The sequence below is a fragment of the Drosophila serrata genome, unplaced genomic scaffold (genome assembly GCF_035046125.1).
Source record: "Drosophila serrata isolate PLE 108 unplaced genomic scaffold, ASM3504612v1 contig_382, whole genome shotgun sequence".
In the NCBI taxonomy this organism is placed as follows: Eukaryota; Metazoa; Arthropoda; class Insecta; order Diptera; family Drosophilidae; genus Drosophila; species Drosophila serrata.
In genome coordinates, this window is record NW_028257280.1 from 1,282,680 (window position 1) to 1,308,069 (window position 25,390).

General features: G+C 41.2%; 7 protein-coding genes across 18 annotated transcripts in view; 4 read left to right on the forward strand and 3 right to left on the reverse strand.

Moving 5' to 3' along the window:
- The first annotated feature begins 5,437 nt into the window (after positions 1-5,437).
- Trc8 (TRC8 ring finger protein) lies at positions 5,438-11,800 on the forward strand. 4 transcript variants are annotated; one of them, XM_020955374.2, is made up of 7 exons: positions 5,438-6,626; positions 8,716-9,286; positions 9,348-9,888; positions 9,951-10,125; positions 10,345-10,526; positions 10,587-10,787; positions 10,852-11,800. In XM_020955374.2, exons 1-7 carry the CDS (start codon positions 6,191-6,193, stop codon positions 11,191-11,193), a joined length of 2,448 nt encoding a protein of 815 aa, XP_020811033.2. In that variant the 5' UTR covers positions 5,438-6,190; the 3' UTR covers positions 11,194-11,800. The 4 variants fall into 4 exon arrangements, with proteins under 4 accessions (XP_020811033.2, XP_086696338.1, XP_020811032.2 ...); XM_086840212.1 differs by having other exon boundaries at positions 5,459-6,626; positions 10,330-10,526; positions 10,849-11,800; XM_020955373.2 differs by having other exon boundaries at positions 5,459-6,626; positions 10,330-10,526.
- Positions 11,661-16,463, reverse strand: FipoQ (F-box/LRR-repeat protein FipoQ). Of its 4 annotated transcripts, XM_020955377.2 has the most exons (9): positions 16,242-16,375; positions 16,066-16,183; positions 14,967-15,180; positions 13,524-13,848; positions 13,273-13,466; positions 12,786-13,210; positions 12,559-12,726; positions 12,294-12,497; positions 11,661-12,235 (listed from the first exon to the last, which is right to left on the reverse strand). In XM_020955377.2, exons 3-9 carry the CDS (start codon positions 15,048-15,050, stop codon positions 12,100-12,102), a joined length of 1,536 nt encoding a protein of 511 aa, XP_020811036.2. In that variant the 5' UTR covers positions 15,051-15,180; positions 16,066-16,183; positions 16,242-16,375; the 3' UTR covers positions 11,661-12,099. The 4 variants fall into 4 exon arrangements, with proteins under 4 accessions (XP_020811036.2, XP_020811037.2, XP_020811035.2 ...); XM_020955378.2 differs by lacking the exon at positions 16,066-16,183 and having other exon boundaries at positions 16,242-16,463; XM_020955376.2 differs by having other exon boundaries at positions 16,066-16,391.
- A 729-nt stretch (positions 16,464-17,192) lies between these two features.
- On the reverse strand, positions 17,193-18,473 carry Diedel (diedel). The gene has a single exon (XM_086840214.1). It carries the CDS (start codon positions 17,616-17,618, stop codon positions 17,277-17,279), a length of 342 nt encoding a protein of 113 aa, XP_086696340.1. The 5' UTR covers positions 17,619-18,473; the 3' UTR covers positions 17,193-17,276.
- A 7-nt stretch (positions 18,474-18,480) lies between these two features.
- On the forward strand, positions 18,481-21,207 carry LOC110186648 (uncharacterized). Its single transcript, XM_020955909.2, has 4 exons — positions 18,481-18,576; positions 19,853-20,197; positions 20,461-20,528; positions 20,587-21,207. Exons 2-4 carry the CDS (start codon positions 19,872-19,874, stop codon positions 20,946-20,948), a joined length of 756 nt encoding a protein of 251 aa, XP_020811568.1. The 5' UTR covers positions 18,481-18,576; positions 19,853-19,871; the 3' UTR covers positions 20,949-21,207.
- Positions 21,208-21,565: 358 nt separating this feature from the next.
- Spase12 (Signal peptidase complex subunit Spase12) lies at positions 21,566-22,227 on the forward strand. Its single transcript, XM_020955745.2, has 3 exons — positions 21,566-21,748; positions 21,811-21,957; positions 22,027-22,227. Exons 1-3 carry the CDS (start codon positions 21,725-21,727, stop codon positions 22,159-22,161), a joined length of 306 nt encoding a protein of 101 aa, XP_020811404.1. The 5' UTR covers positions 21,566-21,724; the 3' UTR covers positions 22,162-22,227.
- On the reverse strand, positions 22,165-23,328 carry LOC110186540 (tRNA-uridine aminocarboxypropyltransferase 1). Its single transcript, XM_020955744.2, has one exon. It carries the CDS (start codon positions 23,210-23,212, stop codon positions 22,223-22,225), a length of 990 nt encoding a protein of 329 aa, XP_020811403.2. The 5' UTR covers positions 23,213-23,328; the 3' UTR covers positions 22,165-22,222.
- A 119-nt stretch (positions 23,329-23,447) lies between these two features.
- LOC110186959 (uncharacterized) overlaps positions 23,448-25,390 on the forward strand; it is a 42,938-nt gene continuing 40,995 nt past the window's right edge. For 4 of the 6 annotated variants that reach the window (XM_020956301.2, XM_086840228.1, XM_086840227.1 and 1 more), the window contains exons 1-3: positions 23,448-24,426; positions 24,482-25,123; positions 25,182-25,343. In XM_020956301.2, coding sequence (XP_020811960.2) covers positions 23,548-24,426; positions 24,482-25,123; positions 25,182-25,343 — 1,683 coding nt within the window. In that variant the 5' untranslated portion in view covers positions 23,448-23,547. The remainder of the gene's footprint in view (positions 24,427-24,481; positions 25,124-25,181; positions 25,344-25,390) is intronic. The other 2 variants (XR_015273314.1, XR_015273313.1) reach the window with 1 other exon arrangement.

Below are 25,390 nucleotides of genomic sequence, written 5' to 3' on the forward strand. Positions count from 1 at the left end.
TGTTTACTTTCTGGACACAGAATAACGATCTCTTGCCTTCAGCTCCGCTCCAATTAAGTTTTAAGTCGCACCCATGCTGACCGCAAGTCAGACAAATTTCGAAAACAATTTTCCGCCCAGCAAGTGTGACTCGTTAGGCGCTTCGCCAGCGGCGGCTGTGCTCGGTAATTGAGCAATTATTCATTCAAATGGATTGCCAATTTCGCCGACCAGCCCACAACACAACACGGCAGAGCACCGGCCAGGAGGAGGAGCACAGCACTCGGTCCAGGTCCACATCGAAGTCGGGTCCAATTTAGCGGATCGAACTGCGAACTGCAATTGCGATTGCAATTATAAAACAATCACTTGTCCGGATAGGCGGCTCCTGGTCGCCACCTTTAACGGCTGACCATTATTTTCAGCATCCTCCTTGGCTTTCCTTGGCTTCCTTTGCTTTTTTCTGTTGCCCCCCTTTTTATTTGGGCGGCGTCCACGCAAATTGTGCTTACTTAATAAGTCGTACAACCTGCTAATGTGAGCAATTTACCAAAGGAACGCGCTCCAGAGTCGTGTCGGGACGGGAGCCACCTAGAGATGGCAGAAAAAATCAATATATCGAAAATGTGTGTGATATTTATGGTAAAAGTCGATACATTAATTGATAAATAATCGATATATGGAAAAATATGAGCGTTTAATTAATATTCTGTTTGATATATCGGGCATATAATAGGAAAAGTAGACTTATTCCGAATTCACTAATATGTTTTTAGATTTTCTTCGATTAATATTAATAATATAATTGCAATATTTTTTTATATATCCAAGTTAAAGATGTATCCAATATGATATTGAGAGCGATATTATTATCCTCCTCTCAGTATGCATCCCTATTGCTACCGGTTCCTGGCCCGTATTTTCTGTGCGCTCATTTTCTGTGGATTTTGTGCGCATGCGCGCAGGCCCCGCCGCGATTGCAATCTGCAAATAGCCGCGTGTGTGAGTGCGCACAATAAAAAGGTGCGAGCTTAAAGAATTTATGGCCAAGCCACAGCCGATAAGCTTGGCGAATAAAATAAAATAAAATAAATAAGAGACAGAGACAGAGGGAGAGGGAGAAATACGGCAAGGACAGCGCACCTAATTATTATAAATAAACCAATCGAACAATAAAGATCTGCTCTGGCGGACCAAACTTTCCACGAAACGGTGCGCGCACAGTGGCCATAAGAACTTAATCGCAAATGAGATTCCAATGGGGGCCAGGACTCGCGAGTCCCAAAACCGAAGCCCCAAAACGGAGGCTCAAGCCGGCAACGCCATCGATAACACAATCGATGATGAGGCGGCTCCCAGTTCTACTTGGGAGCTGGATCCCCAATCCCCAATCCCCATTCCCAAATCTGCAACCGAATCCAGGCTAACAAGCGGTTTGATGGCCAGTCGGCTGGATTAATCGCTGACATGGTCGGGGGGAAATTCCGGCTGGGAGGGAGGAAGGAGTAGCAGCTCCCAAAATGTCCACAACTAACACTGTGAGAAATTGGTAGTTACAAAGAGTTTGAATTAGGAAAGCAGATCAAAAGAAAGTCACATTATCTACATTATAAATCAACCAAAATATAACACTTAATCAAATTTAAATATCGTAAAATATTAGTTTTAGTTTTTATTAATTTATCTTTTATAGTAAATCCATTAAACTGGACAATTTCTGCAAGTGCAAGTCCTTGGAGCCGCCGATAAGGCGCTGACGTAGTTAAACATATTGTAATTGCTGCGATGCCACAAAACGGGTTTCCATCGCATGGTCCATGGTCCAAGGAGTCCGTGCTCCTCCGCTCCCGATCCCGATCCCTGTCCCTGTCCCTGTCCCGGTCATTGTTTTTGGAATGGCTTCTGTATCGGTCGCAGCATCAGATTACCACTTTATGTGCAGACAAAGGCGCAGCATCATTCAGCCAATAAATGGAAGGCGTCGTTGTCGTCCTCTGTCCTGCGATCCCCATTTCCCGCGTCCCATCCTCAGTCTCCTCAGTCTCCTTGGGCTGCTGTCGTCATGGCCTTTGATTTTTGTGGATCAGGAGTACACAGCCACAGCCACAGCACGGTAGCCGTTCGATAATTTGCTATGGCATTCCAAGTGTATGTCTCCTTATCCGCATGTCAATCAAGCTCCTAATTATTCGCCGAATGCAAAAGATAATTGGGGCCCGTCGCTTTTTTCGGATGCTGGGATCCATTTCAATATGAAATATATATATATTTCAACCGAAACAAGACGAGATGGTAAAGGCAATTATGACAAGTTCACAGAAGCCTGAAGATGGGTTCTTACTTTCCTGGAGCAAGTGGCATCCAATTAAGGCAAAGGGAAGAAATATAAAAAAACTGGGGATAAGCCGAAGAAGATAATCCTGCAGATGGAGTTGGGAAAACAATATAATGCAGTTGGGGAATATATATGTACATATATAAGTTGAGTTTATTTTGGTAATGAAATGAATGCTTTAGGAAGTAATTGTCACTGGTTTTAAGAAGGTTTTATTTGAAGGGTAATATGAAATAATAATGTACTTATTATTAATGAATTAAAAAGCAAAAATTTCACTCATTATTTACCACATATACTCTTAACTGATCATCTTATAGTAATTCGTAAACTTTTTATTTAAGCCAAAAAGTATCTAACAATTTTCTAATAATAATAACTAATAAAAATATGCTGATAAACAAAAAGTATCTAAATAATGTTCTAATAATAATTACTAATAAAAATATGCTGATTATCAAAATTTTATTTTCACACATTAAAATCTTGTTCAGTTCATAAAAACTCTTATCAACAATTCAAAAGTCAAGATAGCATTATCTTATCAATATCAACTGATATTTGCTTTACTAACCTAGTTTCGCAAAAAGAATTATAAACCATTTAACAGTGAGCTATGAATTGTGATCATTGGTAATTAACTTGTTAAAAAAAAACATTTTACCCAATTAGAAATAATTAAATTTGGTTTGTTACAGTCAGTAATTAAATGACATTATTAAGAGCATAATGGCAGTGATATTGGTAGAAAGCCAGCTAAGATGCAATTTTTAACTGTTTTAAATGACGATTTGTTAAATACCCTTGAAAATTCTTTAAGGTATGTTTTTGCTGTCAGAAAATTAAATATATTTATATAGCTTAAATATAATAATAAAACTTAAAGGTAATTTTTGTTTTATTAGATTAAAAATACTATATAATTAAAATTAAAAACTAAAGCCTAAAAGGTATTTATTAGTCGTAACTAAAATTAAAAGATGGCTTTGATTTTACATCCCCTTTCGGCCGCGTTAACGTCTGCTAATTCATTTGGCATCGCAGCAGGTTTCCACCTGCCTATATCTATCTATATAGCCACTATCTCTGAGTGGTAATCACAGGCTGGGAAACGCATTGAGCTGGTTCTCAAGCTCGCATATTGGTCCTGGTCCTGTCTTCCTGGCCATTCGCTTATACCTTGAAAAAAAAGCGTATTATTTAATAAATGAAAATACATAAATTAGAAAATATTATCTTGATAAACTTTTGAACTGTCTCCCACTCCCTTTGCAATGCTTTGCCTGTGATGCACAAGCAATAGTTTACTAATTCTCACCGAATTAGGTGGAAACACAAAACTAAAAAGGTTTTAGTTGGTGTTTCTCTTGAGAACTATTTATAGAAAAGTTTTTAAAATTATAGCTCCAAATTATACCAGATTTATAGCAGTGTAGCCACCAAAGTGTAATGAAATCACACATAGACGTTGGAAAATGAAACTGCAATTAGAGTCGCGGAAAAAAGCAAGGGACCAAGTGGGGAGCTGGTGAGACATGGAGACCATCGACCATCGACACTTTGTACGTTGTTGTGTAAAACGATTGGCGCGTTAATCAACGTACAAATTTCCGACTTATATGGTTAGCGAATTAAATCGTTCCCCCGAGATCCCAGCCGCCGCTAGCCTTCCGATCCGAATCCGAATCCGAATCCCGGCCTGGTCAGCTGTCTCAATGACAGCTCCGCCGATTAGAACTGGAGCGATAAATTATACAATTGCCATGCGTGCGAACTGCAAAGAGAGAGGATCTCGGCTCTCGGATCTCGGATCTCGGAGGATCTCGGTCCATATCGAGCTCCCTCCCGGGTCTCGCCGATGACAATTACACTGATTACATTAAATATATGAGGCCCATATTAGGGGGCCCCCAGTGCCTCGGGGAGTGTTAACTGTTTGCCTCTGCCCCTCCGAAAAGGGGGGAATTAAATAAAATTCAAAATATACATATATGTAATTTGTGCAATTTGCTGCCCCTTGAAGTATGCAATGCGACTCGCTGGAACCAAAAGCCTCGTGAAAACTATGCAAATAAGCGGGATTGTGGTCTATTTCAGGAATTATGAACTCTAAATACTCTAATTTTATTCTTAACATTATATAATATAGGAAAATAATTTATATTTTTGTTGCCAGAACATAAAATACGAACAAAATTAAAAACTTAAAAATAAAAAACCATTAAAGTAAAGTTAAAGGGTAATAATTTAAACGAAAACTAACTAACCAGTATTGTTTATATTTTCACAGAACTTTGTCCGTAGTTTGGCACACCCTTTGCCACAATTTGTTTAGCATTTGTCACAACAAAAATTAACTTATGTTTCTTTATTTTAAATCTAATCAAACCCCTCATGTGTGGAATTTTAAAAGAAAACCCCTTAAGCATTAAACTCTGACCTATTTGCAATCCAAATCGCATTACCCCAAATACCCTGAGTTCGGAATAAAGAAATCGAGAAACCTGCATGCATTCTTCGACTTACAAACGGCTGCCTTTTTTTGTCGCTTTTTGTTTTGTTATGACCCGTGTGTGCAGTTTGTTTAAAATTCTTGTGGCGCGGCATGAAAAATCAATTATGTTAGTTGAACTCTCCGAGCTAAACGCTAAACAATTGCGCATAATTACGAGCGTTGCGTTTTGGGGCAAAGCGAAACCTAAATGCGGACTGCATTGCCTCAATTTGAGGCATTTGCATAAGAGAAGGGGTAGCAAACAAGAAAGAACAACAATTAAGGTTCCAAATGGCAAAAGTTAATGACCGAACAATTGAGGAAATTCACGTAAATGACGATATTGGAGTTATAAGAAGGAATTCAGGAAATGTATACCAGGGAATCGTTTGTACTGCAGACATTTCACCTGAAATATGGAAAAGGGAAGTGATTTTTGAAAGAAAGTCAATGATAAAACATGGGATGTATGTAAATGTAATTACATTAAAAAGAAAATGGACTGTGTAGTTAGGGAAAGTAGTTAATAAGTAATAATAATAGTAAAAATTAAAAGCTTCAAATAACTATTACAATTAAAAAAGGAGAAGGCCAAGCCGTAACCATTGCGCATTTCAATTTTCAGTAAATTTTGTTTACTAAAATTTTCAGTATTTCCGCCCGAAACGCACACACACGGCACCAGAGAGCATGAAATTGAATTTCCCGCCATCAGTTCTTCCACTTTGAATTCCGCAACAGACGCGCCAAAACTATCTCTCTAATCGATAGATTTATGAAGGAGTTTTGCAGCACTGCCCCGTGTTCCGTCAAGATAGAGCCGATAACGATAGACGATAGCCGATAGTCGCCTATCGATAGCCGTGCGACGACGAAGAAGGGGAGGAGAAGCAGAGGAGAAAAACAAAAAACCAATTGTGAAAAAGTGTAAAGTTCGGGCAAAAAATCGTAGGATAAAGTCGGCCGCAACGAGCAACGGCACAGCGAAGAGCTCAAAATAGAGAGAGAAAGCGAAGACGAAACGTACCACCTGCCGACGGACCTACCTTTTACCTTTTACCTCCTTACCTTTTCAATCTGATATATTTTCACACGAACACAAACGCGCGCACCGACACCGAGAGCAACACGGACACGGACACGGCACGCACGCACACCTGCGCAAGTACACTGTCATCATTTCGCTTGTTGTGTTGTGTTTTTCTTGGTTTGTTATTTGCGAAATTGGAAGACGCGAAGGCCACACAACAAATGCGTGCGGCGACGAGAAGCAATTGGAACTGAGAGATTGGAAGTCGCTGGAATCGCAGTGGAACTGAAACCGGAGGCGCAGACAGGCGGCCACAAATTGCCGAGTCACGCGGGATCAGCAGACAGTTACAATGTCCATGCGAACGAAGGTTCTGGGTCTGGTGGACGTCATGATGCGCGTACCGCCCGTGATGGTCATCGATGAGATCCTGAAGATTGGCATGGGCCTGCCCACGCGGCTCTATCCGGACAAGTCGTCGCCGTCCTCGTCGTCGGACGAATCCCTGCCCAAGACAGATGCCGCCTCAACGGATCCCGACCAAGATCCCTTTGCCAGCATCAAGGCCTTCTTCGGCCTGGGCGATACCGTAGCGGCCGCCACCACCTCAGCTGCCGCTGTCGCCCAGGAAGCCCTGGAACGGAGCATCGAGAATGCCTCGAGATCGGCGCAATCGGAGGGCATACTCAGCTCCGGCTTCAATTCGCTGATGGACGAGCTGGCCCACGATGAGACGCTATCGGATGTGCTCAGCATCACCACCGTCAAGTTTGTCATCTGCCTCTTTGGTGAGTCATTATCGGGGAGCATCTTGATGGGTTTCGGGGACACTAAAGGTGTTTCCCTGAATGTACACGTCACTCCATTAAAGCCGCGGTCAAGGCCTGTGTTAGGCTTTGTTAGCTCAAAGACTTGCCAAGTTATTTTCCATATTTAAAAGGGGAAATATGCTTAAAAATTCATTTATATAGTTAACCGGGTTGCCTTAGATTAAATATTATAAATTAGAAAATGTAAATTGATTTTTTTCTGTAAGATTTCATATTATCTAGCATCGATTTAGACCACATTTAAAATGACTTATATCTCAGCTATTTCGGTAGAATTACGGTTTATTTAATTTTCGTTATAGTTTCTATAACAAGTTTAATCTACTTAAAAATGTATAAAACTTGCCAAATTGCAAATAGTAAATAGTGTCAAGTACATATAAATTTTGATCAAATTTATACCAAAAATTTCAGATCTATTTATTTGTACCCTTGCAGGGTGTTACAATTTTAATCAGAAGCTTGTAACTCTGTAAGAAGTCATTTCCGACCCTATAAAGCATATATATTCTTGATCAGCGTTAACAGGCGAATCGATCTAGCTTTGTCTGACAAAAATTTACATTTTTCAAAATTTTTACATTTTTATAAGGGGTAAATTTTGATATTTGCACTTTGAAAAAATTGATCAAAATTTTAGTTTTTAAAAATTTTGAATTCAGTATGTAGATTTATTATTCTAATAAAAACTTACATGGAACAGCTTTCCGAATTAAAATTAATGCATTTTTGACTTAGTTATGGGTTTTTTAACTTTTATTTATAGAGCAAATTATCACATAAAATATAGATAAATATACGCTTAAAGAAAGGTATTATAATATTAGTCAGAAGCTTGTAACTCTGTAAAGAGTCATTTCCGACCCTATAAAGCATATATATTCTTGAGCAGCGTTAACAGGCAAATCGATCAAGCTATGTCAAAAAAAATTTAATTTTTTCCAAATTTTCACAATTTTCAAATCGACAAAACGGACAAAAAAAAAAATATTATTTTAAAGAACTTTAAACTAAGTATGCAGATTTAATAATCTGATAAAAACTAACACAGAAAAGGTTTTCGTTTTTAAATTAATGTATTTTTAGCCTAGTTATGATATTTGAAAAATTTTAATTTACCCGAAAAATTTTTCAAATAAATATATCGATTTATTCCCACATTATATACATACATAGTTATTTCAAATTGAACAATGGTATACAAACTTTGGCTTCCCAAAGTCACTTTCCTATCTTCTTTTATTTCAATTTAGGACCATTTCTTTGTTATTTACAATTTCTCGTCTATTTTAAAATAGTTTCTAGTTTCATATAATTACCAAACAAAGGCATTTAATATTCTATTCAGTTATTTTAATTTATTCACTCCCTCGCCTTCTTATAAAGGAAATCGATAATACTCCTTGATAATGAACATCAACAAAGCTCCATAGATTTGTTAATTATGTATATAAACCTTCAAGCTCCTAGAAGCTCTGACGTAGGAAAATGAAACGCCATCGAAAGAAACTGTTTGGAATGCTTTCCCATTGTTTTTTTTCTCGCCTAATCACTATGACTGTTATAGAAAATAAGTACGAACTGAAATAAGATAGCAGAGAAGTGTACCGAATCATTGTTAAGTTTTAAAATGTAAAGAGAGGTCTGTTATCTTCAAAAATAGATTAAACTAATGATAATGCATTTAGATAGGTCAGGTAATGGCCAAAGACAGGAAAGAAGCTAGTAATTCTTTGAATGATATTGAACTAGAAATTACCTATTCTTAAACAAAAAACAGTTTGAAATTTGCTCTAGATTTTATATACTTACTTGTAATATACTTAAGCTTTCCCAGCAATGAGACAGAAAGTACAAAAATGAAATACAAACCTATCCAATTTATTTAAAAGTTCATTGCTGTCGACCCGAGCCAACAAAACCACTAAATTCCAAGGGCGCTAATCGCGCGCGTACTTTGACCGTCCATTAAAAATGGAAACAAACACAAAGTGAATCCATGCCAATGCGTAGCACTTGACTCATTCATTACCTTTGTGTGTTGCAGGTTTCCTCTCAGCCGCCTGCATCTTTATGCTCTGGACCCGTCACCTGGTGATGGTCTACATGTTCCTCACCTCGCTCGCCCTCACCTTTCTCTCCTACTGGTCCAACGTAAGTGCTCTGGCGCTGATGGAGCACAGTCCCTGCATACTGGAGGACCTGATGTCGTTGAACACCACAAGGTTACTGGATTCGGGCGGGGTGGTCATGTCTTTGGCACCGCACCTAATGGCCCAATGGTTTATGGGCATGCTCTTCGCTTATATCCATCTGGGTCCCAGGTACGAGATGCTCCAGAGATCGATGCCCATCATCTTTGCTAGTCCCATACTGGTGGCCATGCTGCCGCTACCCCCGAAGATGGTGCAACAACTGCCCTTGGTGGCTGGATTTACGCCCATCATCCTGACAATGATAACGCTGATGCACAGCGCCATGGAGGCGAGTCGAACGGTGTACAATGGGTATCAATATGCCATGAATTTCGTGTCCAACTTTGGCCTATCCGCATTGATCGAGAACGAGTGGCAGCGATTGAATGTGCCCAATGTGTTGCGGGTTTTCTGGACCATCAGGTGAGCGAGCAATTAACTAATATAATTAAAATAAAACTAAAATAATTACCTCTTAAAACAGAATCATTCAGGGTGGATATGCCTTGGCCATGGCGGAAACTGATGAACCCTTGGAACTAATGCCAGCGACCGAGAAACTGCTAGTCGATGGATGTGAGACACTAACCGCCGTACTGGGCATGACCGGTGTCATCTCAATGATATGCCATTACATTGGTCGCGGCTTCCAGTGGTATCTGCTTACCTATGACAATGATGAGGAGAAATCCCTGGGCACTGTGTCGGCGGTGCTCTTCTACATTTTGGCCTTGCAAACGGGCCTGACTTCTTTGGCGCCGGACAAGCGTTTTGTGAGATTGTGCCGGAATCTTTGCCTGCTTATGACCGCCTTGCTGCACTTCCTCCACAACATCGTATCGCCCATTCTGATGTCGTTGAGTGCGGCGCGAAATCCATCTAGGAAGCGTCATGTTCGTGCTTTAACCGTGTGCGCTTTTCTGGTGGTGATGCCCGTCTCCCTGCTTTACTACCTCTGGTCGCAAAGATCCATCTCCACCTGGTTGCTGGCAGTTACCGCCTTCTCCGTTGAGGTTATCGTTAAGGTAAGAGCTGTTCTTCGGAAATAAATTTCAAAAAATAATGAAATAAAATTAACTCCCTTTAGGTGCTCGTTTCGCTGGCCACCTACACGCTCTTCCTCCTGGACGCCCGTCGGCAGTTCTTCTGGGAGAAGCTGGACGATTATCTGTACTATGTTCGGGCCTTTGGCAATTCGGTGGAGTTTTGCTTTGGCATTTTGCTCTTTATAAACGGTGCTTGGATCCTGATCTTTGAATCTGGTAAGTGGCTTAGCGTCCGCATCTGTTTGTCATTAAACTCATTGAGTGAACGGTGGGATTCATCGCTTTTGTGGGGCACATCCGGATATATTCGTTGCGCGTCCGTCCAGCATTCCATTAGTCAGTCTCATCTGTGTGTGCATGTAATTTTTTTTGTTTATTTGGTTGATTTTTTTTTGTGTATCGATAATTATAACTTGATAGCCCAAAATGCTACAGGCGGCGCCATCAGAGCGATAATGATGTGCATCCATGCCTACTTCAACATTTGGTGCGAGGCCCGGGCGGGATGGTCGGTGTTCATGAAGCGCCGCTCGGCGGTCCACAAGATCTCCGCACTGCCAGAGGCGACGCCAGCGCAGTTACAGGCCTTTGACGATGTCTGCGCCATATGCTACCAGGTGAGATTATCAGCCGGAATATCATAAACAACAAAATATATATGTTATAAATATTTGCAGGAGATGTACTCGGCCAAGATAACGCGGTGTCGGCACTTCTTCCACGGCGTTTGCCTACGCAAATGGTTGTACGTTCAGGATCGTTGTCCTCTGTGCCACGAGATAATGATGTACACGGACAAGGCGGAGGATAATGCTCAGGAGACCGAACCAGTGGCAGCAGCTCAGGCAGAACAGCCCCTCAGGCTTTATCCAAGAGATGTGAGTGCGCTAAAGCTATTCCTGGTTGGGTAGCCTTTTTAAATGAATTAATAATTTCAAGCAGGATGGCAACAATGCTGGCGGAGCGGCCGCACGACGCACGCCAGAACGAACTACTCCCGATGTGCCGGAGATGACCGCCACTTCCGCGAACGCATCAGTTGTTGCAACAGCAGCGGCACAGATTGGAGCCGAGGCTGCCGCGGCCATTGTGGAGTCGGCCGCTGTTGTGGCAGCGAACAGTGCCAGTTCCAGTGCCGGCGGTGGTGGTAGCAGTGCCAGCAGCTACATTAGCTCCACATCCGCCCAGCCGCCACCGCCAACGGCCACATCGGCGGCAGCGGTGGCCACGGCGGCGGCCAGCAATACAACGCACATGTTCCGGATGTCGCAAGAACAGCAATAGGCGTACCTCTTCAACTTCTAATATATACATTATGTAAAAATGCAAATGCTTTCCCCTCTCTCTTTTCGTAACACACACACACACACCTAACACACCCCTCGATCCTCATAGGCCACAGTCAGACGCAGCCATGCTTAAATTAAATTAAATTATAAACGCGTCCCCCGAACGTGTTGAAGAGACGATAATTGAACCAGAGATCTATGTAAGTTAAGTTTATGGTAAAAAGTTGATCCAAAAATGTTGAAAAACACAAACAAAAAAATAAGAAACTTAGCCCTAAATCAGTGTAAAAAAAGCACCCAGCAGCATGAGAAAAAAAAACATTTTGTGGTAAAGTCTGAAAATGATTTAATCAAGTTACCAAGTAAAACGAAAAAAAACTAGTTAAAAACATAAATAAAACGAAATCAATTGCGATGAAAAATGTGTATAATTTTGTAAATGTAAAAAGAAAAAAATCATTGTTTTGTTTTCTTTTTTTTTAATTTAAATTACACCTATGTACGTTTATTTAGATTTAATATAATTAAACGAAAAAGAAGCGGAAAATACAGAAAACAGCAAACAGATAATAGTCTAATTTAAGCAAAAAACACACAGAAAATAACAATTGTATTGATTTTTGTTGCGGATTCTCTTCGGGGATATATAACAATATAAACAGTGAGTTTTGGAGATGCAAAGCAAAATCTATTTCATTTTATAAACATTCAACTGAAAAGAAATGTTTGCTGACATTTGAGAAAGCTTTACAGCTCCAAAGTGCACTGTTTGTAGTAGTAGAATCTCCACGCTTAAGGGTATAGCCTTAAGTTGGTAAAAAAATATCAAAGTTTTCTATGAATTTTGTATATAAACAAACGATATACAAACGTCTCTAATTCAAGTTCCTCTGAAGCGATCTCAATTGAAAATCAAGTCGTTGTAGTTGCGGAGCAGGTGATAAGGCGACACCCGGCAACAGGTGGTGGTACGGACCACAGTAATGCGATCAGCTCGCTCGAAGTTGGCCTTCACCGTCTCATAGTAACGACCATCGCTGGAAAGCCAGGAGATTAGGTTACGAAAAATAAACAAACAGAAGTCAAAGCCCTTACCTGAGGACCATGCATCGCAGCTTGAGGCACTTGACACGCAATATATCGATGGCCTTCTGGCTTTTGTCGGAGAAACGCAAGTTGTCCGGATCCCAACGCAACTCCAGACGCTCCAGATTGCCGCAGTTGGAGGCAATGGTGTCCATCAGTTGATCCACGTGGATGTTAACGCCCAGTTTCTCAGCAGTGCCCATCACAATGATCCTTTACCGGTTCAAATGTTTTGTTATGATAATAATTTAACATAAATAATAGAAATTCATACTTGCAGTTTCCCAGCAAAGGTAGAATGCTCATCCATAACTGGTCCGTGATGTGGGGCATTCCCGAGAGACAGCAGGCGCTGAGTTGGTGTCCCTGACGCTGCACGAACTTGAGCAGGCCCTCATCCGTGATGTTGTCGGAGGAGTCCAGGTCCAGAGAAATCAGAGATCTGGGATAAAATATACGAATTAAATAAAGGACGAAAAGACAAAGCTAAAGCCCACTCACCTCGTTGTGCCCGACTCCATCCACTGCTTGAGCACACTATCGTTGAAACCATTGATCTGACCGGCGGACAAGAACTTGAGGCTGGGTATCCTGGTCAGCATATCCACCAGACACTCGGTGGACAGATCCGTGGCCGTGATATCCAGCTCCTGCAAGGCGCACTTGTCCCACTCCGCCTGCATCACGAACTCGGACTTCAGGCTGGTTCCGTTCATCAGCAGGCAGGTCAGACGCTTCGATCTCTGGATGAGGGTCTTCAGAGTGGATCCGGTGACCTTGTTGCAAAAGTTCACGGCCAGGCACTCCAGCTGGATGCAGTTGGAGCTAAAGGCATCGATGTGCGAGTCGTCGATGAAGTTGATTCCATAAAGATTAATCACCCGCAAATTGGGCGTAGCCGACTTTAGTTTGTGAACGTTGATTACCTGTGGGGATAGAAAGCATTATATAGAATATATATAGAATGTAAGAAATAATGTGGGTGTACCTCGTAGATCTCCTCCTCCTCCTCCTCGCACTTCTCGTAAGTGCCTATGAGATGCAGTACCTCCAAACCGTTGATAAAGTTGTAAATCTTGCGCATGAAACCCTCCATGAAGATGACCTCCGACAGGCAGATGCACATGTACCGGAGTTTGGTGGGGAAAGCCTGCATCTCGCTAAAGTCATGCAGCTGCATAGCTAAAATGAACATAAAGTAGTAATTATAAATTAATAATAAAGTCATAGTTAACTCACCCGTGGAGAAATCCAGCAGCATGTGCGTGAGATTGGGGCACTTGGCCGACAGTTCATGGAGCACCGTGTGCGTGATGAGCTCAATTGGCAGCTCAATGTACCGCAGCGTAGGACCGAATCTCACGGATATCAGCTGGAGCAGCATCTCCAGGGAACCCACATGCAAGCCGGAGACCTCCGGCCGCAAGGATACATTCTTCCAGAGACGTGTATCATAGGCAATCGAGCGCCAGCGACGACAAATCCTGGCCAGGCGGCAAATCTCGCGATGCGATAGATACGAGAAAATGTGCAACAGAACCTTGTCAGGAAGCTTCTCAATGGTCTGTGGTTAAGAAAATATATATAAATGTATAATTTCAGTAATTTAAAGAGGTTATTTAATGGGACATTAAAAAACAATAGCCCTCCACTTTCAGTTTAATTAACTTTCGTTCTCTTAATCTCCTATTCTCAGTGATGTCCATCTATATGTTATCACAAAATTTTTGAATTAATTCGTTTTTATTATTTTGCAGAATATCTCTCTTTCACTCAGGCCTTTCTCTCCCAGACAAAGAGCGAGGAATAAGTAAAGTATATCTTTAAATTTCAAAAAACCAATACCGTATCGGCAAAAGGGCTGCGAACTGTGCCATCCGACAGGTAAACCTGCGAGGCTTCGACGGCCAGCTGACCCCAGATATCCGTGGAAATATCCATCCCTCAGTCCAGGTGTTGCACTTGTCTATATAGATTCGATTCGAAAGCACTTGCTTATATAAAAAAAATATATAGTTAAAAAAACACAGAGGAACACCACGCGTTTTTCGGCCTGCCAGCTGAATGTCCGTCGGACTGAGCTACTTTCGCGCTACTGCGAGTGGGAGATCCCACCGAGATCGCATCGGATTCTCCAAAAGACCGACCCACCGCCAGGCAATCGACTCAAGAGAAAAACAGGGATACCTATTAATAGACGAGCGGTAGTAATAATGGCAGCAGAGATTCGAGAGACCTATCATCAGCTGTTTCGCAGACCCGCACTACTTACGCACTCTCCCAGAACCACTGAATATCGTCCAACAAGAAGTATGTAAGATTTTCTATTAAATACAGTGAGGAAATATCTATTAACCCAAATTAAAATCAAATTAAAAATGCTATTTCTAAGAGTTCCCAAAGAGTCTGACTATATTTGAAATCCCATCAAATCAATTAAAACTGATTTTCTCTTGTGATACTAACTACATCATCTATTTGATAGATTCATCTTTTCAAAATATATCTAACAAAGACATCTTCTTATTTCTGATTGATTTAAATTAAATTAAATTAATTTGAGTGTACTTTGTGGTATATGTATTTGAAAGAATTTTATTTGTTTGCCAAGTATTCTATATATACGCCACCGATCGGCCGGGTTTGTTTTGTTTACTATATAGTAATTGGAATGCTACTCACCAGTCGCGTTTTTCCCGCCGCATTGAGATCATCGCGTCCTCCGATCGCCTGCGTTTGTGCTGCCAAAACATTCCAATTATCCATGGCAGGATATGCCTCGGATCAATCGTGGAAAGTGTTCTGTGTTATGGTTTATTTTTGTGGCTCTGGATCCGGGTGAGTCTGGTTCTATCTATTGGTGCTAACTCTATTGGGAATATGCATGTGTTGGCGTCTATAAGTAGCACAAGCAGTTCATTCATGAGATTTGCGATTTGGTGAAGGTTCGACATTATAATTGTTTATTGTTTTTCAAAAATATTATTTAAATTAGTTATTCGATGACTTAAAATTGAATTAAGCTTTCCTAAGCAGTTTCTTGGATTCAATTACTGCTTGAGAAGTATTTGCACTGTCCCAAGCAGTTCCTTGGATTCAAAATCAGGTTGCGAATTTTTGCACTGCTTATATAAGCAGTACATCAATTGTCAGGATAATCTCTGCTCTTAATACTTTTAGTTGTTTACTTTTAAAATATTTAATAATAATAATTTTACATAAAAAAGACAATAAATACTAACACAAATGTGCATAGGAATGTTCAAGCAACCATATTACTTCGTAAGTTAGCTTAATTAAGCTGTTCTAGGACTGCTTGCGAAGGAAAAGTGCTTTTGCTTTTTGAATATGAACTTATTATTTACTTTTGTATTATTTTATTATATTATTGATTTACATATTATTAATATTCTTAATTATTAGATTTCACAGTTATAATATAATAATGTTTATGTGCTATCCAAATGAATGACCAAAGGATGCAAAAGCGAAAATAGAAGCCATACGTTTTTAATGTTTAAGCATCACAAGACACATAATTACCCATTTTATTGATCAATCAAATGAAATTGTTAGACACTCTATAAAAACAATTTGATGCAAGAACAAAAGCCATTAATTAATTACTTGTTGCCTTAGTGCAACTTGCAATTAGATTGTTAAAATACAGCAAATTTCGGCAGTGTCAAATTATGCAAAATTTATTTTATGTACACTGTTTTCTTTTTGTTTTCTTTTTTCATTATTTAATTTTCGAGTACACATCAAAAATTTGTTTTACCCTTTGCCTGGGTTATTTATAGGCCTTTCGCCTGGCTCTGGTTGCCAATTTGTGTGGCTGCAACGTCTCGAAAATCACCGAAAAATAATGCAATTTCGAAACTTTTGCCACGACAATGCTGCGGAAATACTTGGCAAATTGCAATGATTTCATTCACTTCTTCGCTGGCAAATTACTTGCTAATTGGATGCAGTATCCGGCGGATATCGGTCGATTCTACGGCATTTACATGGGCGATCTTCGGCGTTCCGCGCACTTGACGGCTCCACAACTCTCTGGCGACTGAGGAAACTCAGGCGTCCGCGAAAAATGGTCAGCAGAATGCCAAAATCCGTTCGGCTAGATGGTCGGACCGCTCCGATGGACATGGAGGGGTTATTCGGGGACGATCCCAAAGCGAAGAGCAGATGTAACCTGCAAGTCCGTTGCTCTGATGGCGCCCGGCCAACAAGAGGCCAAATAATGGGGCGTGGCATCCGAGGTATTCATTTTCATATAGCTTCAACACACAAAAAATAGCATTTGCGTTATGAGAGTCCACAAATAAATCATAAATTTGTATTATTTGATAGCAGAGCTGCTCTCATCATGCACTGTCTGAGGAGCTCTCTATAAAGCCCTTTAGGTCATATATCCTTAAGGTCCTTAATATATATGATCCGAAATCTGGAGGTTACATTCACTGACTCATGAAATTGCATTCCGGAATATCCCCCTTACAAAAGTAAAAAAAAAACCTAATATATGAGTATTCTTGATATATTAAACGGATATTTTTAATGCTAATTATTTTGGGTATATAAAAAATTTCAAACATCACAACTTAGCCAAAAGTGTCTTAATTTCGAATCGGAAAGCTGTTCTGTGCTAGTTTTTAATAGGTTAACAAATCTGCATACCTTAAATAAAATTTTGAAAACATTAAAATTTCTTCAATTTTTCAAAAGTCAACAATGTCAAAATATCCTACATGCCTAAAAAGATTCGCCTGATGATGCTGATCAAGAATATATATGGTTTATAGGGTCGGAAATGTTTCCTTCATTACGTTTCAAGCTTCTGACTAATGTTTTAATGTACTGCAAGGGTATAATAATTATTACAATTTATTAGAATTTCAAACAAAATTTAACAAGAACGATATCATCATTTATTTAGCTATATAATTTTCCAAATAATATAATAGGTTTATTCAAATGGAAAGTTTTGTATTAAGGAAACTTATGGGACTTAATAATTCGAACTCCATAGTTCTCGTATCTTTCCACAAAAGTCTTGGTCCACTCGCCGGTCAGACATCCGCCGTCGCAGTTGCAACCAAACATGTTGCAAGATCCTTGTCCGCAGAAGCTGCCCACCTGGGCCACTCCGTCCGCGCAGATCCGCACCTCGCAGGTGGAGCCTCCATAGCCACCCACGGATGAGCAGGTGCCCCTATCGACCGTAAAGGTCACATCCTCCACGGTGACGCAGCACTCTGCCTGCGCATCCCTGACCAAAGCCAGGCAACAAATCCCAATGAGGAAAAGTGTGTAGACTATTGATGATCCCATGGTTAGACAGTGAATGATGATTTCGTCCCAATATAATTCGAATTTATAGGCTAATATTCGAATATTTTCGCTGAGTCAGCAAATAAAAAAGCTACATATACATATATATAAGCATTAAATTTCAAGTGAACTAATATTGATAGTGCATTATTTCTAGGAACAGATTGAAATCTTAGATAGATAATGTAATATTTTACAAGAAATATATGTAAAACAAAAGCTTTCTTATGTAAACAGTAGATTACAAAATAATAGTATAATTGAATGTTTATTATAGACATATGGTTATAATGTACATTTTTTAAAATTTTCTATTATAAACTCAATCGAACGATCCATTGATTTAATAGAATTATTATATTTTTTAAGTATAAAACTATTTTCTTATTTCCAAAATCATGTAAAATAAAATAAAATTAATATTGTTAATAGTATTAATAGAATTATAAAATCTGTGATAACAGAACAAGAAACAGGTGACTTTACAATATAAACTTTAATTACTAGAATTATTGTTTATTAATATTTGCAAATAATTAAAATAAAAATTAAATTTAAAATAATAAAAAAATGTGTATGTATTAATAGAATTATAAAATCTGTGATAACAGAACAAGAAACAGCTGACTTTACAACATAAACTTTAAATAAATATTGCCAATTTAGTTATTTTTTACCGAAAACATATTTATTTTTTGAAGCCAGAAGCGGTTAGAAATTTAATACATCCAATTTTCGAAGTTATAAAACACATTTTTGAAGGTTGAATTTATATAAATTTAAATCCCAACAAAATTCAAATTACTAAAAACAGCTGTTCCCACTCAAATTATTCGATAACTTTAGTGCAACACTGGTTCTGATCAGAAGCCATCGCCATAACAACCGCCTCACTTTTTTCATTCGTTTCTCCGCCGCCCAACGAGCCAGTTGTTGTTGTCTCCCGCTATCGATAAACGTAGGTGTGCCCCTACTGCGCCTGTGTGCGTGCATGTGTCAGCAGCAGCGGAGTTTCGTTGTTTATTCGAATTTCTGTGATAAAAGTGCCTCTTAAATTACCAAACTAAACATTTATAAACAAAATGTAAAATCTACTGATCTGACCAATTGAAAAAATAAGGCATTAATGTTTGTTTATATTTGGTACAGTGCGCGTTGCAAGTTGCAACCAGTTTGTTTGCGTGTGTGTGCATGTGTGTGGGAGAGTAAGAGTGAGAGTGAGAAAGAGAGACGCCCAGAAAAGAGAATAATAAAAAAGAGAATAAATATTCCGTATTTATGACCAAAAATATTAAATATTTATTATAAGTACAAACAATTTTATAGAACATATCAATATGCATTTCAATTGATCTTATCAATTTTAATTTTGTATTACTATTACATTTTAAAATAATTGTAATCCAAATAAATATTCTAAAAAATATATATATAAATAAAGTAAATTGCATAGCATAAATTAGTTTCATACTAAAAGCATTAAATTGTAAATTTCATACAAATAAAAACTTTTTTCTTATCGCATGTCCTTCGCCAAATATTTATAAAAATTTTTTACTTAGGAGGAAAAACACTTATTAATAGTCTTTGAAAGTAATAATTATGTGTTTTTATAAGAATATTAAATTTTATTACTTTAACCCTTCTGTTTGATTAGTGCGTATAAATTTAGAACATTTTCTAATACTCTTTTTTCTAGAATAATACATTAAAATATCGCATTTTATTTCCTCAATTAATATATGTTCGAAAAAAACAGCCGTGACCAATCCCAAGACGACCCCCCTTGAGCAATTGTCATAAACAAATTAGATGCAATTACAATTATGCGGAATTACAGAGCTCAAAAATGCCGAATTAATTGAGTCTAAACCAATTTGAATCCCAAGATGGAATTTATGAGCCCACAATCCCACTTCAATTATACATTTATCTTAATATAAGAACAATTGCGAAAGGTTTCCTTGTGAAGATACGAAAATAAACAAAAATTACTTTTTTAAATTATTTAATTACAATTTGAGTTTAATTAGTGAACTAACTTTTATATAAAAACTTAAAAAGCTATATCAGTAAATAATATTTAAAGTGATATATACAGATATATAATATTCAATGGACTTAATGATATATTCATCATACTTTTTAATATTTGATTGATTTATTTTAAGTGTAGTCACTGTATTCTATGGTCGGTATTTTAAAAACATGAATTTTTTTAAACTCTATTTTAGACTTTACCGAACAAACAAGATGTCATACTCCGCGGAGCGAGCTCTCTCCTTTCTATACCCCACGGCGATCGTGACTTCGGTGGTCTGTTGCATCACCTCGGCGGTGGCCTGGTCTCATTGGCGCTACGTCCTGAACGCCTGTCCGGACACCAACTGCGGCTGCGTCCTCCACAGCCGGAGCACGTACAACAGCTTCGAGGGCGGCAACATCGCCTATTGCCACTATGCCACCTACGGACTGCTGCTGCCGCTGATCTTTGCCATCGTGCTGGGCATCTACCATGGATATCGGATGTGCATCGGGCGGGGCAAGCCCAAGGCGGGCACGGCCACAATCAGGCAGCGGTGAGTGGTCCCAGATCCGGACATTCTAATTCCAATTCCGACGCGACTGTCTCTGGGGGTCAAGTGGGTTAATCGATCGGTTAACCGGGACACACATTCGCTCTTCTAATTAGGTCTTATGCTAATAGTGACCACGCTGCGTATGAGTAATAATATTGCCAAATAAGGCAATTGGATGGGGAAAAGAATTTCGAAATTGGAACTTACATTCTATTGGTTTAAAAAATAAATAATTGACTTTATTTTTAATACATTTCTTTCAGATCCGGTGACATGATTGTGGTAACCACAGAGTCGGAACTTACACCCGATGGACTCTCCCCATATTATTGTGAGTATTCTTAATGCAATTTAACAAGATATTTAATAACTTTTCCTTGCTTTGATAGGGCTCCCGGCTACCGTCATCTCTGTGATCATGGCCATCTATCAACTGATTTACTCTGCCATATTCACGGATGGATTTGAGGTGACCTGCAAGCAGTACAGGGAATCGCTTTTGAAGGAAATCCAGGGTGTGGGCAATATAGTGCCCGTGATCAAGTCCCGATTGTCTTGTGCCGCCGTTTTCGACTTCATGGACTATTTGGTGGAGAGCATCTCGTATGAGCGGAGGCGCTATGGACGCATTAATACCGCTGCATGCCTCTATTTCACCCTGATCTTCGCCTGGTTGGCCCTATTCGCCTGGCTGGCCATCTGTGTGATCAACATTGTGAACCTGCGTCGCACAAAAGCGCAAAGGGTCTGAGCAAAAGCCTCAGGAACTTGGAAATAATGCCAATCTAATATATTGGAATGGATAAGGCATAAACTAAGGCATTCCCCACGCACATTCGCCTTATATATTTATATTTAATCGTAGCCTTACGAAGCGCCACTTATTTATTAGTAGAAACACACACATCAATTACGTCCACGGTTCGAACAGCCATCAAAAACGCATCGTACAAATTTAATGTCTGAGCAACAACGAACGATTAATTAAATCACGACATAACTTTTACAAATTTGTCTGTTGTTTTTTATTGAATAGCGTTGTTAAGATATAATTATACTTATAAAGTCGGGATTTAATAGATGTTAGAAACTGGAAAGAATATTTTATAACAACTACAGTAATATCAAACTTGTCAATAACTTTTTGAACATTTGATTATTATTATTTTAAATTGAAGAATCTCTTCCCAGAAATATTCTGTTTTAATTTGATTATCACTATGATTTAGGAATTAAATTTCGTTTAATTATCGTTTAATAGTAAATTATAATTTAAATAGTTATGCGTTTCAATAGAAATTGAATAATAATTAAATAATAACGTTAACATTTGAAATGTAACAGCAAATATTCATATTCGATAACACCGAACACTGTTTTGCAGTCGTATCTTGAAATCGAGTAGTCGATAGCTTGCAACTCTATAAATCGACTAATCGATACCAACACTTACTGCTGACGTGCCGCATCCCAGAATTTGTTTACGTGAAAAAATAGCTGCAATTAACGAATAATCTCTCAAACAGAATGCTGGACATACAGACGCATATGGTAGGTGCTTGAAGTATATAAATTAAACCTCAACTTAACTCTAATTCACCTCTAAACCGCAGGATTTTGTGGGCCAGGGAAAGGCGGAGCGCTGGTCCCGGCTCATCATCACAGTTTTCGGCGTTATCGGCCTCATCTACGGAGCAATTGTCCAGCAATTTTCGCAAACTGTGTATATCCTGGGAGCTGGCTTCCTGCTCTCCTCTCTGGTGAGTGTCCTCGGGCCAAGTCCCATCTGGAATTGTCTCAAATTAATTTCCGACCACCCCGAATCTTAGATCACCATTCCGCCATGGCCCTTGTTCCGTCGCAACCCCCTCAAGTGGCAGAAACCCATCCAAACGGATGGCTCCTCCGGCAAGTCGTCCCCCAGCTCCGAGTCCGGTGACGAGGGCAAGAAGAAGAAGAAGTAGTAGTCCTAGTTAGGCGTAATTCGTGTATTTCTCACACTCTATCCAAGAATATAAACTATAACTAAATGGGACGTCGATAGGCAATGAGTTCGTTGTGATCGTAGTATTTGTGGATGAGATCGTACATGTTGGCGAAGAAGAAAAGCAGGTCGTCGTACTGTCCGTTGTATGGCGATTCCCGGTCTACGACTTCCTCCGATGCCGCCGGCGCAGGAACCACCTTGAGCGGTTCGGCCAGCCGATGGAAGCTCTCGGTTATCTCCAGATTGTCCAGGCCGCGGTAATGGGCACTCAGGCCCCAGGCGTTGATGTGCACCTCAAGGAGGAACTGGTGGATGGCCTCAATGGTGGCTAGGTACCAGCGTGGACTGCCGCGCTGATGGCGCCAGAACTGCGACAGCCGATTCTGCAGCACCACCGTTCTCAAGCCTCGGACCCGCTCGTCGGCGTAAATGCCGCGACTCTGGTTCCACGTGCTGTCGATGAAGACAGCCCGCCGGATTGGCAGGTTGTCCAGTTTCCAGCAGCGCAGCTCCTGCTCCGGCTTGTCATCGCCCCCTTGGATCTCCACCTCGTCCATACGGCGGCGCAGCATGGTTCCCATGTGGTGGCCCTTGGGCAGGCCATAGTTCTCTCCTATCTGCAGCTGAACGTTGCGCTCGAAGAGCTGCGGCACCGTGGCCGCCTTGGCGCTGGGAAAGATCAGCACCACCCCGTCCTCCTTTCTATAGTCCGGTATGTCCGGAAATGTATGGATTCGCACATGTTCCGGCGCCAAGACGGCCGCATGCACAGCCGTGCTCTTGCCGTCAATCTCCTTCTTGTGCTTGATTATGTCCACCAGCAGCGGCAGCTTCAGTTGGGGCAGCACAGTCGCCAGTTCGCCGACGGGTATGTAGCAATTGTAGCAGAAGAACTTCCTCGAACGGTGGCACAGCCGGCAATTGTGCCGTCCCTCGATGGTGTCCAGTACGGTGTGGTCGGAGATCCGCATGCCCACGAACGGGTGCTTGCGTACGCGCGACTCTTGGGCATCCAGGGGATGCGACATCTTGTTTTAAACTAAGAAATCACAATTTAAAGCTCAAAAAACCATAAATGTAACCGATTTCCGCAACTTGTACAAAGTTATCGATAACACCCATCGCAGGGCTGGCGACTACTCGAAAAACATATGTTCTGGAATACCCCCAATTACTGCATGCAGTGCCGTCATCTTAGCTATTTCTTTTTGGCTATTTCTAGCCAGTTTGGTCAATCGATAACAGCGATAGCGATAGCCTAGTCAGCTGTTCGCGCGGGAAATGTTAAGAATCATTCTCCGGTAAAATTAGTGAAAAATAGTGAAAAACGTATGTTTTCCTCGGTAAAAGTTCGCGAAATACGATGCGGGGCATTCGGAAGTGTGTCCACTGCGGTGCTCTGAACGGAAATCGAGCCCAGCTCTGCCGTAACATCGAGTGTCCGCAGCGCAGAAATGTTCTTGACGCCGTCCAATTGGTGTCTCTGCGGCCAGGATCCACGGTTTACTCGCTGCGATCCAAAGAGAAGGAGCAGCAGCCGCGAAACTTTGTGGTTATACAGGAGGTGACAGTGTCCCTGCAGCCGGATGCGGCAGTGGTGTCCAGCAAGGCGGTGTGCTACGCGGAGTCCTGCTACAAGGGCGGCGTAAAAGCCACCGAGGACTGCGTGCACGTCAAGACCTGCCGCGATCTGGGCCCGGAGTTTCCCAAGGCCCAGGCCTACGGTGTGTCCCGCGAGGTGCTGTGGAATCTGAACATCAGCCAGGAACAGAAGCAACAGCTCTGGCAGCTGTACAAGTACGCCGAGGAGCAGGAGCACCTGCCAGCTGTTCAGCGACTAAACGCCACCACCTTTGTGGTCAAGTGCGAACGGTCCGAGTCCTGTCCAGCTGCTCGACTGCACGTCACCGCCCTGGCCAATGGCTCCAAGAGGAAGCCGGGGGCCAGCTATGCCTGCGCCTGCCGGAAACTGAAGATTATCGTGGAGCCGGACAACTCTCTGGTGATGCAGGACGAGATCTGCGACCACCTGCTGCTCGTCCTGGCGGGCATCCTAAGCTCACCGCACGGCAAACGTTTATACGGACACTTCACCAGCGGCCTGCAGTCCTTCTGGATGCCCTCGCAGCTGGAGACACCTCTCGGAGATGGCGCTGCCGAGGATCTGCGCTTGAGCCTGCACATGGAGGACGATGACTTTGATGCTCAGGTGGACATTCTGGTCTTTGGCGATCAGCTGGATGTGAGTATTGTATTTACTTGCATTCCGCCATCATTCAGAACTTTACTCCATTTAGCTTCCCCTGCCAGATCTGTCCGACGGCGCCTTCAACCTGGACAACATGCAAGCGGCGGCCACCACCAGTCACAGCAATTCGAACCAAGCCACCAGCAATGCCCTCATCCACTACGCCAACGACTCGCAGCTGCTGTCCAACTGCGATGTCTATGCGGAGCCCATTGAGCTCACGGACTGCAATATCGAGCTGATGGACCAGTTCCAGCCAACGGATCAGATTGATCTGAGCAGCGAGGACATTGAGCTGCCGCTAATCAGTGAGCCGTACAACATCTTGGCCGCTCCACCCATCTTTTCGGAGGCCTCGCCTGCGGTGGTAACCGATCAGCTGCCAATTGAGTTGGCTACCATTGCGATGGTTAAAAAGGCGGCTCCTGTCAAAGCCTCGGAGATCGTGACAGAAGTAAAGTCGAGGAAACAACCGCCCCTGCCAGCCAAAAGAGCGCTAATTGTGAATAAGCCAGATCAGACTCAGGTCCTGGATACTCCCTGCTTGGAGGCATCCGTACAGCCGGCATTGGCATACTCCGCTTGGCTGGATCATGTGGTTGAGCTGCTCAATGAATCACTTGAGCCCCAGGCAACACCTCAGGCGGGGATCACAAAACGATTGGTTCAGCAAAGCTTTCACGTGCACAAGGTAGGATTTTAAAACTAGCTCAAGCATTAATGATATTTTATACTTAACTTTATTTCAGGACACCTTTTCGCACTTTTGCAAGTGCTTCAGTGCGGGAATTAAGCGTCGTCCTTTGGATAAGGTAACTGTGATAGAATCGGGCCGATATAAAGGTCTTACCAAATACACCTGGCACTTTACAACCTCGCACACCGTCAAGCGCATCTTCAGCACGGGGAATGTGGGTACCAATGTATATGTACACTTGTTCCACCTTTTTATATAATG